Below are 22,760 nucleotides of genomic sequence, written 5' to 3' on the forward strand. Positions count from 1 at the left end.
TAAATGCATGTCTTGGCTAACTACTAAATGGTTACAACTATAGCCTTACACTACCATTTGCCTCTATTTACCCTAGACAACAGGCTAATGCGTTGTTAGCCTTTATAACGCCACATTAGCTTGGGTAATGCTAACAAACAAAACCTACAGCTTTTCCCACCTATAAGCATTTTACTAACTTGAAAATAGCACCAAAGATTTCGCCTGCATTTAAGCTTTATGCGCATACCAATTTTGTCAATTTTACCGCTAAAAATGTCTACAAGCTCTGCCTTCTGTTTCTCTACAAGCTCTGCCCCCTGTCTTCACTAGCGCCATTTCAAATTACATAACGTTTTCTACAAGCACAGCCTATGCTCGTCGCCGTATTTAAGGTTAGGTTATCGCCTATCCACTCAGCCTACATCCTTTTACTAACACCCATATCCCCTATAATTATACAGCAGATCTACAGGCGTAGGTGCCAATGCACCACGTGCGTCAACTTCGTCGCCTGCAAGAAATGCTACGGCCGCATCGGCAAGTATCACAAGATGGATAACGAGCCGACGCACACATTCGAGATAGACTCCAGCTCTGTTGAGTTTCAGGATCCGCCGACTCCGTTTGCCGAAGCGCATGACAATGGCCTAGGCGGCAGTGTAGGTGGTAATTAGTCGGAAGTCATCTATTGGTGAGGCTGATTCTGTCGCCGGTGCCTCTTCGGATAGTGGGGGAGAGTGGGTTGATGACCTTGACGTGTCGGGCTAGCTGGAGGCTGTGGCAGCCTTGGACGAAATTGACCTCGATGACGAGATCTAAGAGGACCGCTTTTTTCCACCCTCCCTTTTATCAAGAACTAGATCATTGCGTCTCACCAACAATGCAATTTTGTATCTCAGAGACAGAGACGCTGATATATTAATAGGTGAATAAACATGGTTTGGCTTATGAGATAATTATCAGAAACAGGGCTTCATCAAGACTGAGTGCATTGTGTATTCTAGGTGGAATTTCATGAGTAAGTTAATACGGTTGCTATGCTAGTTGCTAAAGAACTGGCACTGACACAAGCTAAACCGATGCCTTAGCGCCGTGTGAAACTAGGTGATTCATAATAGCGAGATAATTCGGCTGGTTCTCCTGCGCGGCAAGTAAGAGAGGCGTCGCTCCGCTCTTATCCTCGGCGTTGATGCCATTCGGCTCCTTCTTCAACAGCATCTGCAAGGCAGGTAGATGGCCGTTCTGAGCAGCCTGGTGTATCGGTCGCCTTTGCGCGGACCTAGTGGGCAGTTGTTTGGCACCCAGGTCTAGAAGCCTCCTGACAATCTCGGTGTGTCCCTGCTGGGACGCAATCCACAGCGACGTTGCCCCATCCTTTTCTTCAGCATCCACTTTCGCGCCACTCTCCACCAAAAGGTTCAAGAACGGCAGGTGGCCCTCTTGCGAGGCGATCATCAATGCCGTCCAGCCGTCGCTTTCCTTGGAATCGACGTCACATTTCCTGGCGATGAGCAGCCGCGCAACGTCGATATTCCCCTTGTGTGCCGCTGCGTGGATGGGTTTCTTTCCTGAGCGTGCTACCGAAAAGTTCACATCCGCGCCCTTGTCGAGGAGTAGCTTGGCAATTTCGACGCCGCTCTTGGCTGAGGCGCAGGCTAGCCAGAATGGCGAAGGAGTCGTGTCCTCGAAGCTGTCGTTCTCCGGCGTGGCGTTTGCATCGAATTCTAAAAGAAGCTGAACCACCTCCAAGTGGCCGTTTTGGGCCGCTTGGTGGATCGGTTGCCGGGACCCGTCGTACGAAGTCACATCGACACTTGCATCTGCTTTCAATAGCAGGCGTACCGTCTCGTAGTGGCCCTGTTGTGCCGCACTCCAAAGGGGACTTATGCCGGAATTGTCTGTTGGGTCAGGCTCCGCCCCGTTATCCAAGAGCAGCTTCACGACCCTTGTGTGCCCGCCTTGGGCTGCCTGGTGGATCGGACGACGGGACCCATCTAAGGATTCGACCTCCAGGTTCGCGTTATTCTCCAGAAGGATCTTGGCGATGTCGTAGTGTCCTTCTTGGGCAGCGCTCCAGAATGGCGTTATCCCACTGGAATCTACCGGATCCGGCTCGGCTCCATTCTCTAAGAGCAGTTTGACAAGTCTCAAATGCCCGTTCTGGGCCGCCTGGTGGATGGGTGTACGATTGCTTTCCGTCGCGGGAGTATTCACGTCGACTCCGTGTTCGATCAAGAACTTCAGAATGTCGCCGTGGCCTCCTTGAGCTGCGATCCATACCGTGTTTATTCCTTCCCCGGTGAGCATGTTAATGCACTTACGATCCAGATTATGGAGAAGTTTGACAGCCTGCAGGGAGCCGGCTTGCACTGCCTGGTGGATAGCTTGCCTCTTCTTGCGAGCTGTGCCGCTGCCGCTGCCGCTGCCATTGCCACGATAGTGTCTCGGCTGGTGCTTTCCGCTTCCCGTGTCGATGATATTGACCCGTTCATGCTTCGGTCCATTTTTTTTCTGATAAAACACCTGGGATGGCTGTCCCGAGTTGTAGGGCATGCCCATTGGGGAATAGGGAATGCTCGTCGAGGGACCGGCTAGTTGCGGCTGGCTGTAATACGGCTGTTGTCCCGGCAGCCACAACTGTGGCTGTTCGCGTCACGTTAGTGTTGGCCGTACGCGGAATGGCTACAGGTAGACTTACATTAAATCCCAGATCAAGGGCTAGAGGGAAGTCGCTTGGCATTAAGTTGCTGCCATCGACGTCCATGTCGAGTGACTGATCTGGCGCAACTGGATATGTGACTTGAAGGGCGGGGGTATCCACACTAGGCCCACCGATGCCGCTTAGGTGAATGTTGTCATAAGTCGTCTGCGATTGCAATGGTGCGCTCAAACCCGACGGGGGGCCCATCATTCGTCTTGGTTGATCTGCTCTCAGTAGCTTAGTTAGGTACTATATTATATGTACACGCAAACAAGATGAACCTTCCCACTCCAGAGACAAGTCGGAGACTTTTTTTTTTTTTCCCCCGAAACCGAGGTTATTTGGGGCAGGGGATCAGTCACGTACCTAAGTTGGGACTCGCAGGTCGTTTTTCATTCTTCCTTTTGTTCTTTCGCAACTCCCACTTGGCAAACTGCATTCGATACTGCTGGTCACTACAACCAATTCCAGCTCAGTCAGCTGTGACACGCTTATTGTGCTGTCAAAATGCCTCACTTGCCTTGCTTTGAAGCCATGATGCTCCTCCATATGCTTTGCCAAATCTTCCAGCTTGATGTTCTTATCAATGTAGAGCTCCTTGATTGTATCTCTATGCTGTTCCCATGCGTCGTCTGGCACCCTAGCTGCCCTGTCGGCTCTCTGTTGTCCACGAGCGATCTGAAACACTGCCGAAGGGTCGGAAGGTTGAGGCATTTTTGCAATGCTAGTCTTAGAGGAGCGCAAAATCACGGGGGCAAGAAGGCAAGAACAACTTGGCTTGGTCGATACTTTTACCCAAACAGTGAACAAGAAAGTGGGAGGTGAGGAAGGAGAAACAGGACAGGATCTTTCAGGTACTAGTTAAATACAACGTACCAATCTAGGTCCAGGCAGCCAAGTGACTCTGGGCGTCAAGGCGGGCGGGCGCCAAAAAACCAAAAAGCCCAAAAAACTTTTATTCACCAACAAATCTGGTTGGATGCCATCAAGCCAAATGAAGGGCAAGGTGCCAGGACACCAAAACTTTTACCCACCAACCAATCTGGTTGGATACTTCCACTTCGCCCTACTTTGCCCTGCCCTCCATAATTGCAGCCGCATTTGTATACGTGGTCATCATTCGGCCAACGGAAGATAAAACTTTTACCCACCAACCAATCTGGTTGGATACTTTCACTTCGCCTTACTTTGCCTTGCTCTCCACTATGACGAGGCAGCCACATTTGTGCACATGGTTATCATTCGGCCAACGGAAGATAAAAATTTTATCCCCACCAGCAAATGAGTTGTTCGTTACACACAGCGGGCGGAGGGAGCCAGCGTCACACGAAGCTGGCGGGGTAGATTCGGGACATGTAATTATAAGGCTTTCCCCTACCTACGAAGGTCAGTCCCGTTTGAGAGTACGGAGTGTTGCCCGGAAAATCAGATCTAAGTATCAACATTCAACTCTCCAGCATATGGCCCACGCCTAGCAGATCAACTTTGATCGAGACCACATCCTTCCTCTCGTTCCTGATAAAGGGAGTATCAGCATTCAGTCGACCCGAATTTGCACAATGGAGAGCAACTTCCTCACGGCGATGATAGAGGAGGACATGCTGCGGCGAGCCATTGAGGCGAGTAAGGCCGAGTCACATCCCAAGCATCCGGAGCATGCCTCAAGCTCAGGCTCTCCGTCTGAGAACGAACCAGGCCATCTTCATAAACGGAAAGACGTTGACGGCGAGCCAGAGACTCCGAGGAAGAAGACACGGTCCCGAGTAAACTTACTTGACCTGCACTCTCTCTTGGGTTCTGGTGATAAGAGTGATCACGAGACCGAAGACGAGTTTAGCGAATGCACAGTCCAGCCTGGTAAGGAATCCTGGACTGGGAATCACGCCCAGTCCACAGTTTGTGGAGATGGCTATGCTGACAGCCTTAGGCAACATCAAGGAGACGCTCGAACACGTTCACGTCAGTCCCGACGTGATCGACGCGCTCAGCGTCCTTACCTTGTCGATCAAGGACCCTGGAGCTTTCAAAGTCGGGATCTTGTCCAAGCATACAAGCCTTGGAGTCCTGCTATACGGACCCCCGGGAACCGGCAAAACCCTCGTCGTCCGGGCCCTCGCTAAGCAAGCCAACGCCAAGATGCTGGCCGTTTCTGGTGCGGACATCCGGTCCAAGTTTGTAGGTGATGGGGAGAAGAAAATCAAGCGCATGTTTGCATATGCGCGCCAGCACTCCCCGTGTATCATCTTCATCGACGAAGCCGACTCGGTCTTTCGATCCCGATCAGCAGAGGGAAACTGTCGCGGCCACCTATCTGATCTCAACCAGTTCCTGACCGAGATGGATGGCATCACTTCCAAGGATTCCAACAGCCCCATGGTAATCGCGGCGTCCAACCGGCCCTTCGACATAGACGAGGGAGTGCTCCGCCGGTTAGGTCGACGCATCCTGATTAACATCCCCGATGCCGCGGGCCGCGAGCAAATCCTTAAAATCCATCTAGTTGGCGAGACGATGGACCCGAGTCTCGACCTAGCCGAGATCGCGAAGTCCACGCAGGATTATACGGGCTCCGATCTCCGAGATCTTGTCTGGGAGGCTGCTATTGAGGCCGTGCGGGAGATGCACCGACGCAACTCGGGACTGGGCATCTCAAAGGCATCTCAGCAGGGCGGCGCGGCCGGCGGAGCCAACCGCGTACTTCGCCGGGATCACTTCCTTTGGGCGAAACGGGTGGTCTGTCCAGCTCCCAAATCCGAGTTAGTTGCTCTGATCGGCGATTTCCATAGCAGATTCGGCAGCGCGGAGGGAGCGGGCAGGCGGCACGACCACAGAGTGGAGAAAATCAACAAGACCAACACGGCCATGCCAGAGCCAGCCTCGTCTTGTTCGGGAGCTTGACCTTTCGTCTTCTGTCAGCCAGTCGGGTGGCACTCTTCATGTCATATTTGCATTCCCAAGCATTTGCCTCTGCCAAAAAAGTCATATGTATCTATCCTGCCTGTATCCCTCCTGCTTTCTCCAAACATCATAATTGACCAATGACAACCACTTTTGAATGATTTCGTCCAGCCACAAGATTCACTGTGCAAACGGGCTCAGATCTTCCTCATTCTTATTCCGCCGAAGAATGAATATCATTACTCCATGTAGTTAATCATTGCTTTTACGCGTCGAACCCCCTTCTCCAGCCCTCTTTTCAAGTGTCATGGTCGACAGGGAGGGAGGAAGGATGCGGGATCCAGAGCCGTCTAGCGAGCGGCTCTGTAACAGCTACGGTGGTTCGCACGCTCGAGTTCTGAACGTAGCAAGTATTAGGTGGTAAGATAATTGATCCAAGTTTAAGGCACGAGGACTTGGGAGACAGCCAACCAAAGCCAGGTGGATGTTGAGAATAAATCATTCATTATCGGATTCAGGTGATGCCAGTCGCGAGCGCATAAAACATAGGTATGTAATGTACGTTGGCCAAGGCTAGCGGGTGTGCATTGCTCGGAAAATGTTTCAAAATGTTTCCTGGCGGGTGGGGGTGGGGGAAAACCTTTTACTGTGGTTTGGCCATTTTGCTGGAGGAGTAAAACTTGCAAGTGCACATTCTTAAAACTTATAAACCTTGGGGACGACAAGGCTTCGGCCGCCTGGATCCGGTTGTATTTACAAAGCAGCCAGATGTACATAAACTTGAGAGGGATACTTGGGCTACTTGCACTACTTGCACTCCCTGGGCTTACAGGAAGTCCAATTTCCGAAGTTCAGATACCGCATACCCCAGGTGAGGGTACACGCCTGGGTGACTTTCAAAAACTTCTTCTCCTTGGTCCGCCCCACCGACATGCCACCAGCCAACCCGCCTCCCTGACGACCTACTAAAGTTCTCAAAAGAATTTTGATGTCGACGTTCACTTGTGGCAGCTCGTAATAACAACCGAGCATATAATATGTCGCTCCCCAAACCATCCGTGCCTCTTTGTAACCTTCTCATTATAGCCATCACTCTATCCTTCGAGCTCTCTAAGTCCCTTCTTTCCTCACGCACATACTACTCTCCCACTTTTAACTTGGCCGGTGCCGCTCTATCCTCTAATACGAGCCATGCTGTCGTCCGGAGACCGCTCCACGATGCATACCAGCCACAATGTTCGTCACTCACACCATCCCGCTGCATGTTTTCTGCAATAGAGACTCATAAGCTCGTGCTGCCAGCGTCCCGATTACTCCCATCCCAGTCCATCCTCGTTGAGCAGGCCCGGAGTAGGTACAACTACGTTCGCTTCGGTCCCACGACGCTTCGGCAACTACCTTGAAAGCCGGCCTCATGCTGAGAGCGTGACCGGCCAAACCGGGGATTGTGGGCCAGGCCACATGTTACAGCGTTGGCTAGAGCAGCCGCAATGCGAAGTGCCATACGACAACATTGGCGACGTTGCAATTGGGTCTAAGGACAGTAACCCTGAGCCGCTGGCATCTGGCCTCGGTAGGATATGGCTTCAGTTCCAGACCACCAAGCATATACGCTGACCAAATGTTGCGTTAGGTGATGCAGGGGACAATAAAAACAGTTCCGTGCATGTTGAGCGACACTCTACCTCTTGAGCGGTAATGCGAGAGTCGGTACATTGGGCCAATTGTTGTAAACGGCCCGGGGGATGACGGGATGCGGCTGAGACTCGGATGTAGTTGTGTTAAACGGAGCCCTCGGGTTCTTTCGGGCATTTTTGCGAACTTTTAGGACACTATTATTGGATATCGAACGCAGAAATAGAACAGACCTCCCGTAGATATTCCTAGATTTTATTGGCCTTTGTAAATCATAGAACCCCTTACTAAATCAACCCGTGTGGCTAACGTAGCTAACAAGATGAAGCGAACTTTGCTTAGATGCAGGCGTCTTGCGGCTGACTTTAAGCACGTCGGTTAGTAGGCGTAGGGGAAAAAGAACATTTTTTAAGCATATGTAGCCATCCATTTTGCAACCAGCAGTCGCTCAAGAAGCAAGCAGTTGATGGCAAATAGATGAAAATAAAATTTGGAAAATGAAAAACCAGCAATCCGAGGATGGGGTGGTCAGCAGAAAAGGGCAGAAAGAGCAAGTGAGGGGATAGCACTGTGGAAGAGGCCTAGAAATACAAGGCCGTCTCCGGCAAATATCCGGTAATCGGTGACCCGTCCCGTCGACTGCGGTTGCGCCATTCCGGAAACAGGCTCGGGAGGTTTTCTTCCGCCGTCTCCAATGCAGAGAACAGCCTCATTTACCCAATTCTTCCTAAATTCTTCCAACTTTAGCAGCCCCGCTGCGCTGTATTTCCTCTGGAGGAAACGCTGCGCAAGCAGCCAATTCTTCGTCGGGATGCTTTAAATAACGACGGTATGCGTCCTACTGCCCGAAAATCGTGGAGAAACTTCCCTAACACTCTAATCCGCCATAAGATGAGGTCGGCTTTACCCGACTGAGGTCCTAGTTGATTGGACGCAGGTGTTGAAGTTCGGGTAGAATCTATTATATATGCAGCTTTGCGCTGCTTTCGCTACTTTCTTTTTCTCCAAAATTGCTTCTGTCTTTGGCGTCTCTCCGCATTGCTCTCCCTTTTATCTGCATGATGAAGCTCTCTCTGCTTCTCTTCGTGGCAAGTGCGTTTGCAGCCGGGCCGGCGGAAGATCCCAAACTTGAGCCCGTCGTCCGCCAGGGCTCGACGCTGCTGCTTGACGGGCAGCCGTGGAAGGCTGTAGGGCCAAACGTGTACTGGCTTGGGCTGGACGAGAATGTGACTCCTCTTGCCGGGGAACCCTTCGATCCCTCGACAAATGCCAGTTACCCAACTAAGGGCCGCATCACGGAGGTCATGGCGATTGTGACGGCCATGGGTGGAACTATGATCCGGGCTCACACCCTTGGAGTCAGCACGGGGAATCCGTTGAGCGTCATGCCAACCCTCGGGAAGATAAACGAGGCTGCTTTCGATTCGATCGATTGGGCTGTGTTCCAAGCTCGGGAGTACGGAATCAGGCTGCTGGTTCCTTTAACTGATAACTGGGTAGGCTGGGCTTGTAGCGTTTGTTTGACGTTGTTTTGCTGACTCGAACGACGGGCAGGACTATTATCACGGGGGCAGATACACTTTCCTCCGCTGGGCAGGCTTCAACCTCACCCAGGCGAGCGACTCGTCAAGTCCTCTCGTCCAGCAATTTTATACAAACGCCACCATCATAGCGTCGTTCAAAGACTACACCACCAAGCTGCTGACGCACGTTAACAAGTACACGAACATATCCTACGCAGACGACCCAACCATCTTCGCGTACGAGACGGGCAACGAGCTCTCAAATGTGCCGACTGAGTGGTTAACTGAAATTGCGAAGCATCTCAAGTCCCTGGCGCCGAATAAGCTGGTCGTAGACGGCACGTTTAACGTGAACCAGGCGCACTTGAACATTCCCGAGGTCGACATATTCTCGAGTCACTTTTATCCCCCTACCGCGTCTAGGGTGCAGTCTGACTTGAGACTGGGTAAGAGTCTCGCTGTCACTCATCATGTGTGGGCATAGAACTGACCTGCGACAATAGTTGCGACTGCGAACAAGACTTACATTGCGGGAGAGTACGGCTGGATTGACAAGAACGGCGGGTCTTCTAATCCCAGCACCGACTCCTTGGTTTCATTCTTCCAGGAGTTGGAGCGGAGTCCATCCGCAGGAGGCGATATGTTTTGGAGTTTGTTCGGCCACAATGTTCCAAACTGTAATGTGAGTCTTGCAGCCTCTTCACCTCCCTGTTAGAAGATTAACACCAGTCCAGATTTTCGTCAACCACAGTGACGGCTACACGTTGCAATATGGCAATCCACAGAACTCGGCGGACGTCAATACCAGGATACAGCTGATCCGGCGACACTTTGTGAAGATGAGCCAGGGGGTGGACATCAACGCGACTGCGGCTCTTCCGGTAGTTCCCTGCCCAGCCCCGGACCATGGGTAGTGTACTCGTGGGACAAATCATCACGATTTCTTCGGTCAAAACATTCGGCCAATCTTCATCAACTATCCTTTATTCCTGAGATATATAATTCACTTCATAACTTCCCGATAATCACCGTCTAGCATAAACCCAAATCGTAGAGACACCAAACACCCCCCCCCCCCCCCGTAGTCGACGTCTTTGCCAGCCGAAGGTTTCTGACCCTGAATCTCACTCCCGTGCTGCATCTCAGTCTCCCGCATCGTCAGTCACCCTCGTCGGTCTCGGAATCAAGACAGCATGGCGCCTCCTCGATATCCCAACGCTCTTGCTTCCAGGCCTCAACTGGGGGCATTGCCTTCGCCACCGTCTTAGCCCACAACTCGTGCGCGCCCGGGTCTCTGGCCGAGGCCTCTTCCCGCTCGGGGCTGGCACCGTTACCATTCAAGCGGAAAAATTGATAGCATACGGCCTGGCCACGGATGGTCTCCGCTGCCGTCGGCTGTTCCTGGTGGTTGTCGTCCACCCATGCGTATGCCTTCCATTGAAACGCCGGCGGACTGCGGAGGTCCTCGCAGCCCTTAGGCATGAACCCGCCGAAGGCGTCGGCAAGAGCGCGGCGCCATGCCTTGCATCCGGGACGCCCGTATATGGTATATTGAAGGTCGTGAGCGTCATCCGGCCATGAAGATCATCGGCCTGGCCCAAATTCTCGCCCATGGAGAAGCCAGAATCCCACTGGAGGCTGAGAAGCGATTCGTTCTCATTCTCACAGCCTAGGCTCTGCAGAAATTCGCTGCACAGAGGCGAATGCTGGAAGTCCTTTAAGGCGTCAGCAGACTCCCAGACTATTTCACTGTGCGTCAGCAAACGATGTGAATCTGGTATGACTGTGATGAAGCGAGCTAGGACACACTCACGGACAATCAAGGCAGCCTGCTCAGGATCATCAACCTTTCTCCCTAGACGGACCTTCCCGCGACCAGTCACGTCTGCAAGAGGGCCGAGATAAATATTCAAGCGGCCTGTCATCCATTTTGGCCAATCCTGTCCACGGCGCAGGTGGAATCGGGTCCAGGTGGTCCGCTTTTGCTCCCTTCGGAGGTGTCTTATGCCTTTCTTTGCGATAGCCATCATTTACCTCCACTGAAGCAGACACAAATTGACTGTTGTCAGGGTAAGTTCACGTGAAAATGAGTGACAAGTGGTATGGTAAGTGGTAAGCAAATGGGCAAGGATGGACATTTAATATAGATTACAACGCGGGGGTGTCACCTGACCCCGTAGGCCGCTTGCTGAGCATAGGTCTGTGGCAGAAAAGATACCCTTGACACATAGTAAGTGCTAGTATTAGACAAGCCTGTCTAGAAGACATCCATAAAAAGCCCCCAACCATAGACCATCTGTCAAGATAAGTCAACACTTAGTGTTCAGAACTAAAGATTGCTACGGGTTAGACTCTCCGGGTCCCGGCGTAACAGACCACGTTTCCGAAGTAAACAACAGCTCGTGCTTCTCCTTCATGACCTGAGGGTCGACATACATCCTCATACCAACCGAGTCCTTGTCGAGATTGAATACGCGAGCAATGAGGTACACAACGTCTGTGTTCTGTGACCCGAGTGGGCCGTTCGAAGAGTCTTTCATCTAATCACAACGCTAATTAGTCTGGCTTCCAAAATATTCACATGGCAGGGGTTGGGGATTGGGATTCACAAACCATTCGATATTGCGCCTTGCTCATGAAAAACGGCGTCTCATGGCCTAGTAGCGGACTTGACCTCAATGAAGTACTTTGGTCGGCGCTCCCGCCATGTCGCCGGAGTGAGGTATCCCTTGTCTATTAGAGCGTCGGTTAGAACTCCGTGGCAGTCCTCGTAGGTGATATCAGCGGTTTCCCGCCCGATCCATGGCTCCAGGTCGTGGTATTCCGGGTGGATCGCGACGTATCTGCGAATTGTGCTTTGCCAGTTGGCGCGTGAGAAGGACGGCAGGAATGGGTTCAGACGACATAGGAGCTCAAATACCTGTCGAGAGACAACGTCAGTTATAACTCAAGTAATTCAGAGAAGCACAATGACAGAGAAGACCTACGAAGAGTTCCCCCGCGGCGCCAATCTTCTTGTCTCTCTCCAGCTGACTGCTTGAGCGTACCCGGAGGGAATCACCGGGGAGAACATCTTCCTCCTCACCGCTCGGGGGCAGCGCATGCAGCATGCCATGCATGTCGAAGGACCCGTGGCTAGGAAATGCAGTCCGGCGCGCGACCCTGATGACATTGTCCAGGAGATGAATGTAGACTGTATCAGTATCTGCGTCGGCATCTGGAGCCGCTTCTGGCCTGGTCTGGGACAGGTGCGGGCGGGGAATAGGCTGGAGCTGGGAAGCTGGACCCTGGGAGACCGACGGCGTCGGAGACATTGCGAGGGAGGAGGTGGTTCTAGTAGACGCTTGAGGAAGATTGTGCGGATCAGGGACCTGGAGGAACGGGAACTCCCCTTTCGATATCCGTCGGTTTGCTTGCGAGGTAGTGTCGGAGGGAAGAGGCGAGGCGGGAGTGTCGTATCCGCTGGGCTGCCCATCGGTCTCGGAACCTAGGCTTGCAAGACTGGTGACCGGGTCATGTTGACGGGACGTCGCGATTCCTGGCTTGACAATCGTAGATTCTCTGTCCGTGCGAAGAGCTGATGTCACATGGATCTCTTCCACCACCTCTATTTCCTCGTCTTCGCTCTCGTCGTCTGGGTCGAGGAAATCCACCTCTGCGATGCCTTCATTATCGAGGACCCTCCCCAAAGCAGACTTCTTCGCATTCAATACACTCTTCACTGCAGAGACGATGCCTGCCTGTGGTTTTCATTTTGCGCCGGAGGGTGACGGATCAGCCATAAGCCACTCAGAAATGGTCTGCGGGAGCTTTGAGTAGTAGCATGCTTCTTGGAGCTTGGCATCCGTTGGAACGTAGATTTCCAGGCCAGACTGCTTGTCCTGGATGTGCAGCTCGCTCTATGAGACCTCTATTGCGGCTATTTCCCCGTCTTGGGTGATTTGAAGCTGTGAGGATATCTCGTCAGTCTCGAAGACCTTGGCAGCACTCAGCTTTTCGAATAGTGACCGATCCCGATCCCGGACTCTGGGGCTACCAAAGGTTGCAGCAATCCTAGGAGGCGGAGAAGTTAGTCTACGGATATTCTGTCCGGTCGAAGGGGAATATGCCGGGAAAGGCTCACCGGTACAGAGCATAGGCCTTTCTCTTGATATCTCGCCCTGGAGACGAAATGGGTGCTCGAGTACCACTCCTTAGTGATGTGACTTCCTCGACTGTTCTGAATAAGTACCGGGACTCCAACCAAGCCCATTGCAAGAATGGCTCTAGCTTTCGGACCTCGGAGAGGCTGAAGTCCAACAGTTTCACCTTGTCCCCGAACGCATCGCCGAGATTCTTCCGATCGACGACTTCAAAGGCCGTCTCATTGGAGCATAGAGTTATCTCACCACCAGGGTATCTGACGGGGAGGATGCGTTGCTGAAGTAATGGCTCCAGGTTCGGAGTCTGCCCTTCCGGAGCGAGGAAGGAGTTGAGTTGCCATAACATCTCCTTCACTTCCTTGACTGTGGCAGTAGCAGATGACCCTTTTCTTTTCAATTCGTCGTAGATCATTCGAAGTGTAAGGGCCTTGACACCTAGAAACCCAACGAAGAAGGTTTTCATGTTGGGGTAGCGGTTAACAAGGATAGTCATCCCGGAAATCTGGGATGGGCTGGACCAGACGCATTGAGACGTCTTGTGCCAATGTTGTCCGTCTCGCGTGGGCACACAGACTAGGGGGTTGTCTTCGAAGGATGTCCTGAGATTGTGTGAGAGAGTATACTGGGGGTTTGTGGAGTTAGAGTGGCTTACTTTACTTTCCACTGTTCCATGCTCATGAGGACTCTCATCATCTTGGGAAGAAGGCCGTAAATGTTCTTGATTTGTTCGAACCTTGGAGTGTCCACATCCTTCAGCCACTTTAGCTCACCGACGAGGTCATTCCATGTGCAGTTAGAAACCGAGAGAGTGTCTCTGAAGAACTGCTGGAGTGTCGTCAAGGTTGCGCCTCCCTGAGGAAATGCAGCGTTATACAAGGCTCCCAGAGGGTTTAATGTCGACATATCCTGGGGGGCATCCCATCGACATGTCTTTGGACAGGTGAAAGAAGATGACTTATGAACAGGAAGGAGGACCAAAGATTCTTTGGAGATACGCTCCCTTCATAAAAGTCAGATAGAACACTAGGGAGTCGTTGGGGGTTGTCTCATACCTTATCTGCTTCAGTCGAGCCTCACGTAGTGTATGATCTGACGAAATGTATATTCCCTGGATTACTTGATAGAGATCAAATAACCTCTCTCTCCGCTCGAATTTGCCGCTGCCGTCAGTCGCACCCCCGATCGCGCTCAGCAGATCCAGGTAGAAGTTGATGTCATCGCGGGCTCCGACAGCGAAGATTGAATGGAAGAACGCCCATTCGTGAAAATTGGAGTGAGTGAGCGCCGTTTCCAGTTTCAAAAATGGGTCGCGAATGGAAGCTTCATTGACCGCGCCGCCACTCAGCACTGACCATTCACTGACCGCTGTCAAATCTCGGCTGCAGTTCCAGGCCGTTATGAAGAACCCCGCCCAAGCAAGCCATTGCCGGTGGGTTGTGCCGACAACGACTGTGGACAAACGCTCCGATTGCGTTGGCAAACGTTACAATCGTGATCGCATCGGGCAAAGTCAGGGGCCCTGACGGCGAATTTCTGTGAGAGATCTGCCCCAAGGCGGATGTAACGGTGGCCGTCCGTCACCGCACGTCCAGAGAAAAGCCCCCTGAGGAAGGAAGCGACTGGCGTCCGTCAAGAAAGCGCCTAGACTTCTCCTTCAGTTCCTGGAACGGCAAATATGTCGAGGAAACATCATAGAGGTCGCCATTCTCAAGAAGAACAAAGGTACGCTTAAGCTCTTCCAAGATTTTCGCACTGCCACAGATGTTGTCCCCCTCAAACTGCCAGTGGAACTGCAACGCCCCGACGAACTTGTCAGGTCTCTGTTTTGCAATGTACAAGTACCTGAAGGCTTCCGTCAAACCTCCATTGGCTGTCAGTCTCAGATGCTCGCGAACACCAATGCAGCTGTGAATCCATTGACGCCACGACAGAGAAGCTTTCTTCGACCTTAGGAATATCGTCGAAATGACAGCGGTTGATGAACTGTACAGCAAACCCTTGAGCCCCGCTCCCGGGAACTCCCCGAGGATTGGGTGCTGTTGCTTTCAAGAGCTCACGAGGCCCATATGGATGCTCATTTTCCACGTAAACGTCGGTGGCATGGGGTTCCACACTCGCCAAGTTTTGGTTGAAAACATGAATGTCGCCATATGTGTCGCCTCTGTTGCTGTCGTGTGTCTGATACAAGAACCAGAGATGGGCCTGACAAGCGGCATTGGCATTACTGCCTCGATGTTCGGCGAAAATCAGGTATCTGACAATCTTGGCAGAGAGCGTATTGACACCAAGCAAATTGAAAAGCCTCCTGCGCTCTGGATTTTGGGCGGCGGACTTGTCAATCAAGATCAGTTGGAGTGCTTGGGGGATCGGGATGCCATCTACTTCAGGATAGCACAAAGGCGGCACTATTTGAGTTGCGACCATCCACCTGATAGACGAAGACGCGAAGCGACCTGGTATTAGGGCGAGTCTCTCCAGTCTCCCCTGGATGTTCTGATTTTTTCTGAATATCTCCCAAAGCAGGCGTGCCGCTCGTGAATGCCAGTCGTCATCTGTGGATTCCAATTTCATCCTAGAATCCAGTCGTCTCAGGTCTGCATCGATTCTATCGACGAGGTCATTCGCGCTCATGTATTTAAGGTCGTAGAGCTCGAGTTTGTTGAGATCTGAGGGTTGATATCTCCTGGACAAGTACTGTCCCGGCTGGATATCTGGAAACAGCGGATCGCCTTGCTTGTCCACAGCGTCTTGCCTGCATCGCCGAGAATTGCTATGGGCTGCCAGCCGACTTCACTTATGGGGCGCAATACCCTTGTTTGGGACCACCTCGTGATGATCTGCGATACGAGCGTCTGCCAGAATGTGTCCCAGGGATAGTCTGCCATTTGGGGAAGATACCGTATCCACAGTATGTCCTGTTCTCGCTTCGTGGAAGGCTCGTCGCGACATGTCTGGTGACTTTGAAATGGAGTTCATTTTCCTGTGTCTGGCCTCCATCACTGTGGGTTATGCTCCGCAACGTCACGAGGGCTCGAGTGTTTTCCCTCGCCGCCATCGTGTAGATCTTGGTCGAGATGCAGTTTCCAACACCATCGAAGAACTTGATCTCCATGCGCTTGAGTTTCCTCAGGAAGAGAAGGAGTGTTTCTTCCAGATCGCAAAACTGCTGCAGTATCGCGTCTGGAGTGTCGCTCGACTGCGCCGTATCGATCGCCTCAATCAAGAAGAGAGTGATTTTTGTCAGGGGTCTCACCTGCGGCGGCTCTGAAAGATCCTGCCAGATAGGAGAAATCATGCCCATACCAGAGTCACCCCGACGATGCTGAAAGAAGAAGGAAAAGTCGCCTGAATGAATGTGCACTTTCCAGGCCGCCATGAAGACGGACTTGAAGCCGATCCCCTTCTCGCCGGTATACCCTTGGGATCCGATCTTGGAGCTCTTCCCCACATTGCATATTGCCGTGAGGTTCTCCTTGGTGAAGCCGTCTTCGTTGCATTCGACGACAATGCGTGTTGGATGAACCTGAAAGGAGACATATGGTTCGACGCCCTCTCCCTCTGCTCCAGTGTAGTGGTTGTCATCGGGTTGAACATGGCTCGCTTCACCCGTTCCCGGACCTCGGGAGTCATGGTGGCCAAATCATCTTCGCTGACGAAGCCATGATCGTCGGTTATCTTCTCCACGAGTGCGCACGCTCTCGCGATGCCGTAGTGGCCTCCTCCGTCCACGATCGTCAGTGATCTGCACTCTGCCGGGGGGTCGTTCTCCGAGGGGAGTGTCGTTGTGGGTAAATGGTGAAATAGAATGTTGTATCTGTTTTGCAGAGCGGGACTTGCACCACTTTAGTAGCTGAGCTATCGTATTTCTTTGCACTGCACGACGAATGTGAATGTAGCTTAGCGGTATATGGAACAGATCGCAAGGCCCCTGCATGCCTCAAGGTTTCTAGTTGACCGTAAGAGAGAAAGCTTTGGTTGGTTATGGTTGAGCAGGCTGGCAGATCTTAACGGCAAATACGGATCAGATCTGGAAATTCAGTGGATTGCCGTACGAGGCGCAGGGCCGTATTAACGAAACACCTAAGCGCGTGCATCCCCATCCTGCAGATCTCTGACACACATAAGCTGGTGTCTCTGCCTTTGCATTGGATTAGCGAACACGACAGTCTGGTAACAACCAGCGTCTTGCAGCCATAGCCACACATCTCGCTTCCACATTGGGAAGTAACTAGCGACTTTTAAGAGCACGTCTCTGCGTGCATGGGCAAAGTGTCTCCGCGCGCAGAGGGTAGATCCTAAAGCTGGAATAAAGAACACCCCAGGCTCAAGATGCTCCCATACTACTTCTGGCAGCTCGCCTTCCGAAGAACCCAGCCGTAGTAATCAAACGAGCCCACCTTACCACCGAGAACCTCAAAGTCCAAGTCCCACAAACCATCCGGGTTTAACAGAGGCGTCATAAAATGGCGCTGCCTGAATGTGACACACAGGAAAACACCACCATCCTCTAGGACCCTGTGAACCTCTCTGAGATACCTACCCGTATTCTCCCTGACATCGCGCGGGGGACTCCACGGATTGCCATGGATCATGGCATCCAGCGTACTCTTATCAAAGGCGACACCGACAGATTTATCGGCGATACCGGCCATATCCCGCACGTCCATTTGTTCCCACTTTATCCCCGGCCTGCTCTTGTATCGCTCGGTCATGATCTCGATGGCCTTGGGGGAGAAGTCGACGCATAGTTGACGGCTGTAGCCACGGGAATCGAGTTCGGCCGGAATGACCTGAATGAGCGGCGCGTATTAATTGCATGCGGCTCTAGGGGAAACGAGAATAACAAACGCACACTGTCCCCCGAGCCGAGGTGGAGGATTAATGGGTTGTCGTCGGGCCTGCAACCTGGGCCCTCGAAGAGGACCTTTTGGAAGAATCCCTCCAAGTCGCCATAGGAGCAAAGCCACTCGTGCGTGGGCGCTTCCCCGTCGGTCTTGGAGAAGTGCTCATCCCAGTATTCTGAGTGGCTAAAAGCGTCGTCGGTTTTAGCCATCGTCGCGTCCAAGACTTGGGCAGCTCACCCACCGCCTTGGCAATGGTGGGGCAAAATGGAAAATTTTTGTCGAGAATCTCTTGGGGGGGGGCGCCAGCGCAGGGGCCTATGGTCTGTGCGCAACAGAGGTCGTACCCTGCTGGCAGGTGGCAAAACTTTGCAACAGCTTGTTAGCATTGGCAGCATCGTTATCTATTGTTATATTGTTATCGCAATTAATGTTATCGCTATTGGCACGACAACATCGCATGCCGTGAGGCTTGACATGACTAGACTGATGCAAACGAGAGGGCTAATCAGAGAGGGGGTTTATCGTGGTTGACTTGTTGGGCATAAGGAGCCTTTTGTAAACAAGAGTTGTCGCGTGTTTCATTGCAGACTTATCTGGCAAGGTTGACTGTCTGTGAAACCTCCTTCTCCACTACGATTCCCATTTGAAGATCTTGGTCTGAAGTCTCTCTGCGCAGCATCCCCCCTCTAGCAAATCTGTTACTTCTTCCTGCCATGACTCTTGTCTCGACATGACCGCCGCCCGTGACGTCCCCGAGTTCTAGACTCTCCTCAGATTCGCCTACAGTTACGAACCCACTTCTCCGCTTCCTCCTAATTTTGGCCCGTCCAGTGGATGAATTGAGATGGTCCAGAGATGGATGTGACGTCCTAGGCGGTTCGCCCCGCGCACTGGACAAGAAGCGCCGAAAGATCTTGTCGAAGATGGGCCGCAAAAGCGGAGAGCACGCGACCAGAATAACAACCCCGGTCTCTGCGTAGGTCCATATGATGACTCCCGTTACGCTGTAGGAAAAATTGTCAAAGTCGATGCTTCGAAGAGATAAGAGGCGGAGAATAGAAAAGACCAGGGTTCTGCGTTACAATTGGAGTTGGTAAGCTCAACTATAGTTCGACTTTGTGCGTTCCAAAGTGCATGCTTACACGATGCCGATGCTGAAGATGCCAAAAAGTGCAACCTTGTACGGCTTCTTGACCTGCAGCTTGTAAATCATTGGGATCGGGAGAATGCACATGGCCACGTCGACGATGACATTGTAGACGCTGACAGCGGTATAACCTGCTATCTGATTGCCACATGTGCCCTCGACTGTTGGGTCCCAGTTTTTCTGGACTGGACGGCAGATCAACAAGCCGATAAGTACCGTCATAATCATCCAGGCGGCTTGGACGATTATGATGGCCCAGGTAACAATCTGCCTCGAATTGAGAAATTATCAGCTATCTGTGGTAAATTAGCCACGGTAATTAATACGGATCACTTACCTGGAAGGAGCGGACTGCAAAGATGCGCTTAAGCATCCACAAGATGCTCCATTTGCTGGTGCACATGGAGAGGCCGTATAACCCTTGAATAGCAAGGATGGACTGGGTGTGAAGGCAACTGGGTAAGCTTTCATACCGTGCCGAACGGTGTCAATCCTCGTCACTTGCCTGCGTGAGCCTCGCGATATGGACTGGTCGGAGCTGGTCCATGTGATAACCCACGCCGCCAAGGTAGAGCACTGGGGCAAAGACGGGTCAGCCGAGCCCAGGGCAGCAGCCTTCGTTGTGTTGGGTTAAAACTTGCCCAAGAATAAAGCTATGACCATGCCATAGAAGGCCGCCACCGAGATGTAGAACAAAACATCTTCGGTATTTAAAGGGGAAATATGGCGTACCCGTCTCGCGTAGACACGGAGGCCAGACCAGATGCCAATGAGAACGCAGAAGACAATGGCAGTGTTTACAATTTGAGCAATCTCGGGCCTTGAGGAGAGTGGTACGATGGTCGTCCCGAGTTTGTCGGAAGCCATTGGAGAGGCGAGTTTAACAAAGAGGTGATTAATTATTTACAAGGCATGAACTATATTGAACTAGGAGGTGCGAGACAGGCTTTTTATTAAATATCTTTCTTCTTGTGCTGTTTGACAGTGGAACCCCTGAGAATCATTGGGGGCTAGAATGTCACATTAACAATTTTGCCCTGAAGGATCTTCAGTCAAAATCTGAACCGCATGTCACCCCACCGGGGAAGCCGGCAAGGACTGCCAAGCGGTTCACCCTCTGGGATTATACTCCTTTAAGGCGCAGCACCCCCACTTTGACCGTACAAGACCCTGGATCCGTGGTGCAGATGTTGGTTGCAGAATCGTACCATACCGTTGCATTGTATGCACCAGATCCACTGCACGTCTGGGTACGTCCGTACGAAGTAATTACGCCGATGGGCTGGCAAAGCTCGCCTTTCCCCCTCATGGTTGTTCTGCACATCTTCGCCCATTTCCCTCGAATTAATTACCACGTCTTTCTCTCGACGGTGACCACAGTGGCTTCTTGACGAACTGTTTAATCGGTTAGAATCGCAATGGGCTCGGCTGTCTATGACTACCTTATTGTGGGGGGTGGCCTCTCAGGCTGTGTCGTTGCAAGCCGCTTGCGACAATACGACGAGACGGCCAAAGTGCTAGTAATCGAGGCAGGCCAAGACACGCGCTCGCGGACCGATATTCTGGAACCCCAGGTGCTCAACTTGGGAGGGGAATTAGACTGGCAGTACGAAACTGACCCAGCACCTGGCATTGCCAATCGCTCCGTTGTCGTCAACCAAGGCAAGGGAGTCGGGGGTGGCACCGCGATCAACTCAGGCAAGTCAATCAAAATCTGGGTGAAGGCAAACAGATGAGCTTTCAAAGGAGGCCCCGAACCACTAACTCTGTGATGTGAATAAAAGGTGGCTGGACTCGTGGCGCGGCCGTCGACTTCGATGAGTGGGCGGCTGTCGTGGGCGACGAACGCTGGAGTTATAAGGGCCAACTGCCCTGGTTCAAGAAGACTGAGCATTGGTTTGAGAGCAACAACCCCGATCAGCACGGTCAGAACGGGCCGATTCATGTGGCGACTGCCGACTCGACCGGTCGCAAATACCCCCTGGGCGAACATGTCGCCTCGGCCTGGGACGAATTGGGTGTACCCAAACTCCCGGATTTGGATCAGAATGCGGGTAGCAACATCGGCCGTGCTTATCTATGCGAGGCAAGGCGTGTCGGCAAGCGGCAGCTGTCCTCAAGCGTGTATCCACTCGATGGTGTCACGGTCCTCACAGACACCCTCGTGAAGAGGGTTGTCTTGGATCGCGATGCCGCCAGCGGGACGCTCAAATGTACCGGGGTGGAGCTGGCCGACGGGACCATAGTATCATCCAAGAGCGTCATATCTTCGGCGGGAACTTTCCGTTCCCCTCAACTGCTGTTGCTTTCCGGAATCGGCCCATCAGCTCACCTGAAAGAGATGGGGATAGAGACGCTCGTTGACCTGCCGGATGTCGGCCAGGGGCTCACAGACCACATGTCCTTCTTCCAGCACTGGCGGCTCCGCGACCCTTCGCCCGGCTACACCCTCGGATCCAGCAACCCGGTCCTCCAGCAGCCCCAGTTCGGCCTTGGCGTGCCCATGGACTGGATCGTCTGCACCGACGTGCCGAAGGGGGGTCTCGCCGAGGCGATCGAGAAGGACGAGGGCGCTGCGCCCGACGCGTCTCAACATCCGCTCCTCAGCAGGCCGCGCACTTTCATTGAGAGCATACTGCTCTACGCGAAACTGCCCTTTCCGGGTGTCCCGATGGACGCCGATCACCTCACCACGGGCGTCGTTAGCTTCCTACCTACGTCCAGGGGTAGTGTGACGTTGCGGTCGGTGAAACCCGAAGACGCACCCAAGAGTATGCCAGATCTTTTGTTATTTGCTTACCTTGCCCTAAGGTTACCCATCTTCTTCAAATGGTATATCACTAAGCTAATCTTACTCCCTCTAAACCCCTATCACAGTCCAGCTGAACTACCTCGCCACCGAGGTAGACAAGTACGTGTACCGCTCCGGGCTGCGCCAACTAGCCCGCCTCATGCTAGACACCCAATTCGGCCGGGAGTTCGTGGCGGGCGAATCCGTCCCTGAGGCTCTCAGTGGTCTCGGCGTCTCGCCCCTATCGCCAAGCGACAGCGACGAGAAGCTTGACCAGAGACTCGCCCTCACGGGAGGAACGACATGGCACCCGTCTGGGACGTGTTCCATGGGCAAGGTCGTAGACAGCCAGCTCCGCGTCCGCGGGGTGGAGGGTCTCTGGGTGGTTGACGCGTCGGTGCTGCCCGTGCCGCTGAGCGCTCATATCCAGGCGCCGCTGTATGGGCTGGCCGAGCAGGCTGCGGCTATTATTGCGGGGAGGGCATAGCCTCTGCCGCACATCCAGGCAATATTCTCAATCGAATGTGCGCTTCGCTAATTATTCCTTGTATACGCCAAGATATTGGTTGATGAACCACCTATCCTCCGTTGCATATTTTGAATGCACCAAAATCAAAGCTCCCAAAAGATGTGCTTAAGATCCTGCTGCTTGACACAATTACTAAAAATAGAGACAGAGCCTCAGGGGTAGATTTCCAAACCCAAAGAGCTAGCCAGATCCTGCAGTTACAGGTAGCGCTGGCGCGGCCCAAAATTAAGCCACCGACATTTTTGCCGCTGTGGCTTTCCAGCTGGTGCCGCAAGTCTTGAACACGTCACTCCGTCGCTGGGAGGGTACGAATAAGGACAGGGGAGAACGCTTGCGCACTTTTGCCAGGGATACCACAGTGACTGCCGTCCACCTTGGGGGCCAGGATCGGGGTTTGGAGTTTAGATTCCAGGCGGAGAGGGACACAGAAATTGACGATAACACGATTTACAGGTAGTTGAGTTTGCGAGAGGGTCAAGATATCCTAGGTATTAGAAGCATTGCCACTTCATTCCTACTAACTCCTCCGATTGATGGTCCGGTCTTGTTTGTCTCGCAACCTAATTAA

The 22,760-nt window shown here is 52.6% G+C and overlaps 10 protein-coding genes across 10 annotated transcripts; 4 read left to right on the plus strand and 6 right to left on the minus strand.

The window, feature by feature from the left end:
• Positions 1-255: 255 nt before the first annotated feature.
• On the plus strand, positions 256-801 carry QBC33DRAFT_519887 (uncharacterized protein; the record flags this gene model as incomplete). The annotated part of the gene is made up of 4 exons (XM_060426318.1): positions 256-301; positions 346-374; positions 444-641; positions 751-801. 4 exons carry the CDS (start codon positions 256-258, stop codon positions 799-801), a joined length of 324 nt encoding a protein of 107 aa, XP_060278216.1.
• A 252-nt stretch (positions 802-1,053) lies between these two features.
• On the minus strand, positions 1,054-2,746 carry QBC33DRAFT_564146 (ankyrin-3; the record flags this gene model as incomplete). The annotated part of the gene is made up of 2 exons (XM_060430341.1): positions 1,054-2,625; positions 2,681-2,746. 2 exons carry the CDS (start codon positions 2,744-2,746, stop codon positions 1,054-1,056), a joined length of 1,638 nt encoding a protein of 545 aa, XP_060278217.1.
• Positions 2,747-4,242: 1,496 nt separating this feature from the next.
• QBC33DRAFT_519889 (P-loop containing nucleoside triphosphate hydrolase) lies at positions 4,243-5,581 on the plus strand (the record flags this gene model as incomplete). The annotated part of the gene is made up of 2 exons (XM_060426319.1): positions 4,243-4,540; positions 4,611-5,581. 2 exons carry the CDS (start codon positions 4,243-4,245, stop codon positions 5,579-5,581), a joined length of 1,269 nt encoding a protein of 422 aa, XP_060278218.1.
• A 2,398-nt stretch (positions 5,582-7,979) lies between these two features.
• Positions 7,980-9,746, plus strand: QBC33DRAFT_482270 (glycoside hydrolase superfamily). Its single transcript, XM_060425361.1, has 5 exons — positions 7,980-8,045; positions 8,108-8,712; positions 8,771-9,185; positions 9,243-9,421; positions 9,474-9,746. Exons 2-5 carry the CDS (start codon positions 8,275-8,277, stop codon positions 9,651-9,653), a joined length of 1,212 nt encoding a protein of 403 aa, XP_060278219.1. The 5' UTR covers positions 7,980-8,045; positions 8,108-8,274; the 3' UTR covers positions 9,654-9,746.
• A 151-nt stretch (positions 9,747-9,897) lies between these two features.
• Positions 9,898-10,832, minus strand: QBC33DRAFT_614563 (uncharacterized protein; the record flags this gene model as incomplete). The annotated part of the gene is made up of 3 exons (XM_060432595.1): positions 10,553-10,832; positions 10,226-10,480; positions 9,898-10,124 (listed from the first exon to the last, which is right to left on the minus strand). Exons 1-3 carry the CDS (start codon positions 10,767-10,769, stop codon positions 9,898-9,900), a joined length of 699 nt encoding a protein of 232 aa, XP_060278220.1. The 5' UTR covers positions 10,770-10,832.
• Positions 10,833-10,976: 144 nt separating this feature from the next.
• Positions 10,977-13,945, minus strand: QBC33DRAFT_574529 (uncharacterized protein). Its single transcript, XM_060430760.1, has 7 exons — positions 13,934-13,945; positions 13,534-13,881; positions 12,863-13,480; positions 12,648-12,792; positions 11,727-12,479; positions 11,353-11,659; positions 10,977-11,279 (listed from the first exon to the last, which is right to left on the minus strand). Exons 2-6 carry the CDS (start codon positions 13,782-13,784, stop codon positions 11,390-11,392), a joined length of 2,037 nt encoding a protein of 678 aa, XP_060278221.1. The 5' UTR covers positions 13,785-13,881; positions 13,934-13,945; the 3' UTR covers positions 10,977-11,279; positions 11,353-11,389.
• Positions 13,946-14,479: 534 nt separating this feature from the next.
• QBC33DRAFT_293707 (uncharacterized protein) lies at positions 14,480-15,599 on the minus strand. The gene has a single exon (XM_060423360.1). The coding sequence runs from the start codon at positions 15,510-15,512 to the stop codon at positions 14,694-14,696; it is 819 nt and encodes a 272-aa protein (XP_060278222.1). The 5' UTR covers positions 15,513-15,599; the 3' UTR covers positions 14,480-14,693.
• A 1,208-nt stretch (positions 15,600-16,807) lies between these two features.
• Positions 16,808-17,970, minus strand: QBC33DRAFT_552905 (S-adenosyl-L-methionine-dependent methyltransferase). The gene is made up of 2 exons (XM_060429345.1): positions 17,734-17,970; positions 16,808-17,671 (listed from the first exon to the last, which is right to left on the minus strand). The coding sequence occupies exons 1-2, from the start codon at positions 17,932-17,934 to the stop codon at positions 17,222-17,224; spliced, it is 651 nt and encodes a 216-aa protein (XP_060278223.1). The 5' UTR covers positions 17,935-17,970; the 3' UTR covers positions 16,808-17,221.
• Positions 17,971-18,210: 240 nt separating this feature from the next.
• QBC33DRAFT_552908 (uncharacterized protein) lies at positions 18,211-19,874 on the minus strand. Its single transcript, XM_060429346.1, has 5 exons — positions 19,514-19,874; positions 19,378-19,448; positions 19,210-19,311; positions 18,868-19,139; positions 18,211-18,798 (listed from the first exon to the last, which is right to left on the minus strand). Exons 1-5 carry the CDS (start codon positions 19,737-19,739, stop codon positions 18,315-18,317), a joined length of 1,155 nt encoding a protein of 384 aa, XP_060278224.1. The 5' UTR covers positions 19,740-19,874; the 3' UTR covers positions 18,211-18,314.
• Positions 19,875-20,060: 186 nt separating this feature from the next.
• On the plus strand, positions 20,061-22,438 carry QBC33DRAFT_293732 (alcohol oxidase). Its single transcript, XM_060423361.1, has 3 exons — positions 20,061-20,570; positions 20,657-21,643; positions 21,750-22,438. Exons 1-3 carry the CDS (start codon positions 20,291-20,293, stop codon positions 22,148-22,150), a joined length of 1,668 nt encoding a protein of 555 aa, XP_060278225.1. The 5' UTR covers positions 20,061-20,290; the 3' UTR covers positions 22,151-22,438.
• Positions 22,439-22,760: the final 322 nt, after the last annotated feature.

Source organism: Phialemonium atrogriseum, assembly GCF_030411735.1.
Source record: "Phialemonium atrogriseum strain 8032-3 unplaced genomic scaffold QBC33scaffold_48, whole genome shotgun sequence".
NCBI classification, from domain to species: domain Eukaryota; kingdom Fungi; phylum Ascomycota; class Sordariomycetes; order Cephalothecales; family Cephalothecaceae; genus Phialemonium; species Phialemonium atrogriseum.

Coding starts and splice junctions, on each gene's coding strand:
- QBC33DRAFT_293707 (XM_060423360.1), bottom strand. CDS start 15,512: ATGAGCGCGAATGACCTCGTCGATAGAATCGATGCAGACCTGAGACGA.
- QBC33DRAFT_552908 (XM_060429346.1), bottom strand. CDS start 19,739: ATGGCTTCCGACAAACTCGGGACGACCATCGTACCACTCTCCTCAAGG. Junction 19,312..19,377: donor ATATCGCGAGGCTCACGCAG/GCAAGTGACGAG, acceptor CTTCACACCCAG/TCCATCCTTGCTATTCAAGG. Junction 19,140..19,209: donor TTGCAGTCCGCTCCTTCCAG/GTAAGTGATCCG, acceptor AATTCGAGGCAG/ATTGTTACCTGGGCCATCAT.
- QBC33DRAFT_293732 (XM_060423361.1), top strand. CDS start 20,291: ATGGGCTCGGCTGTCTATGACTACCTTATTGTGGGGGGTGGCCTCTCA. Junction 20,571..20,656: donor TGGCACCGCGATCAACTCAG/GCAAGTCAATCA, acceptor TGTGAATAAAAG/GTGGCTGGACTCGTGGCGCG. Junction 21,644..21,749: donor ACCCGAAGACGCACCCAAGA/GTATGCCAGATC, acceptor CCCCTATCACAG/TCCAGCTGAACTACCTCGCC.
- QBC33DRAFT_574529 (XM_060430760.1), bottom strand. CDS start 13,784: ATGTCGACATTAAACCCTCTGGGAGCCTTGTATAACGCTGCATTTCCT. Junction 13,481..13,533: donor ATGGAACAGTGGAAAGTAAA/GTAAGCCACTCT, acceptor ACACAATCTCAG/GACATCCTTCGAAGACAACC. Junction 12,480..12,647: donor GGGAAATAGCCGCAATAGAG/GTCTCATAGAGC, acceptor TGAAAACCACAG/GCAGGCATCGTCTCTGCAGT.
- QBC33DRAFT_482270 (XM_060425361.1), top strand. CDS start 8,275: ATGATGAAGCTCTCTCTGCTTCTCTTCGTGGCAAGTGCGTTTGCAGCC. Junction 8,713..8,770: donor TTCCTTTAACTGATAACTGG/GTAGGCTGGGCT, acceptor AACGACGGGCAG/GACTATTATCACGGGGGCAG. Junction 9,186..9,242: donor GCAGTCTGACTTGAGACTGG/GTAAGAGTCTCG, acceptor CTGCGACAATAG/TTGCGACTGCGAACAAGACT.
- QBC33DRAFT_552905 (XM_060429345.1), bottom strand. CDS start 17,934: ATGGCTAAAACCGACGACGCTTTTAGCCACTCAGAATACTGGGATGAG. Junction 17,672..17,733: donor ACCTCGGCTCGGGGGACAGT/GTGCGTTTGTTA, acceptor CCGCTCATTCAG/GTCATTCCGGCCGAACTCGA.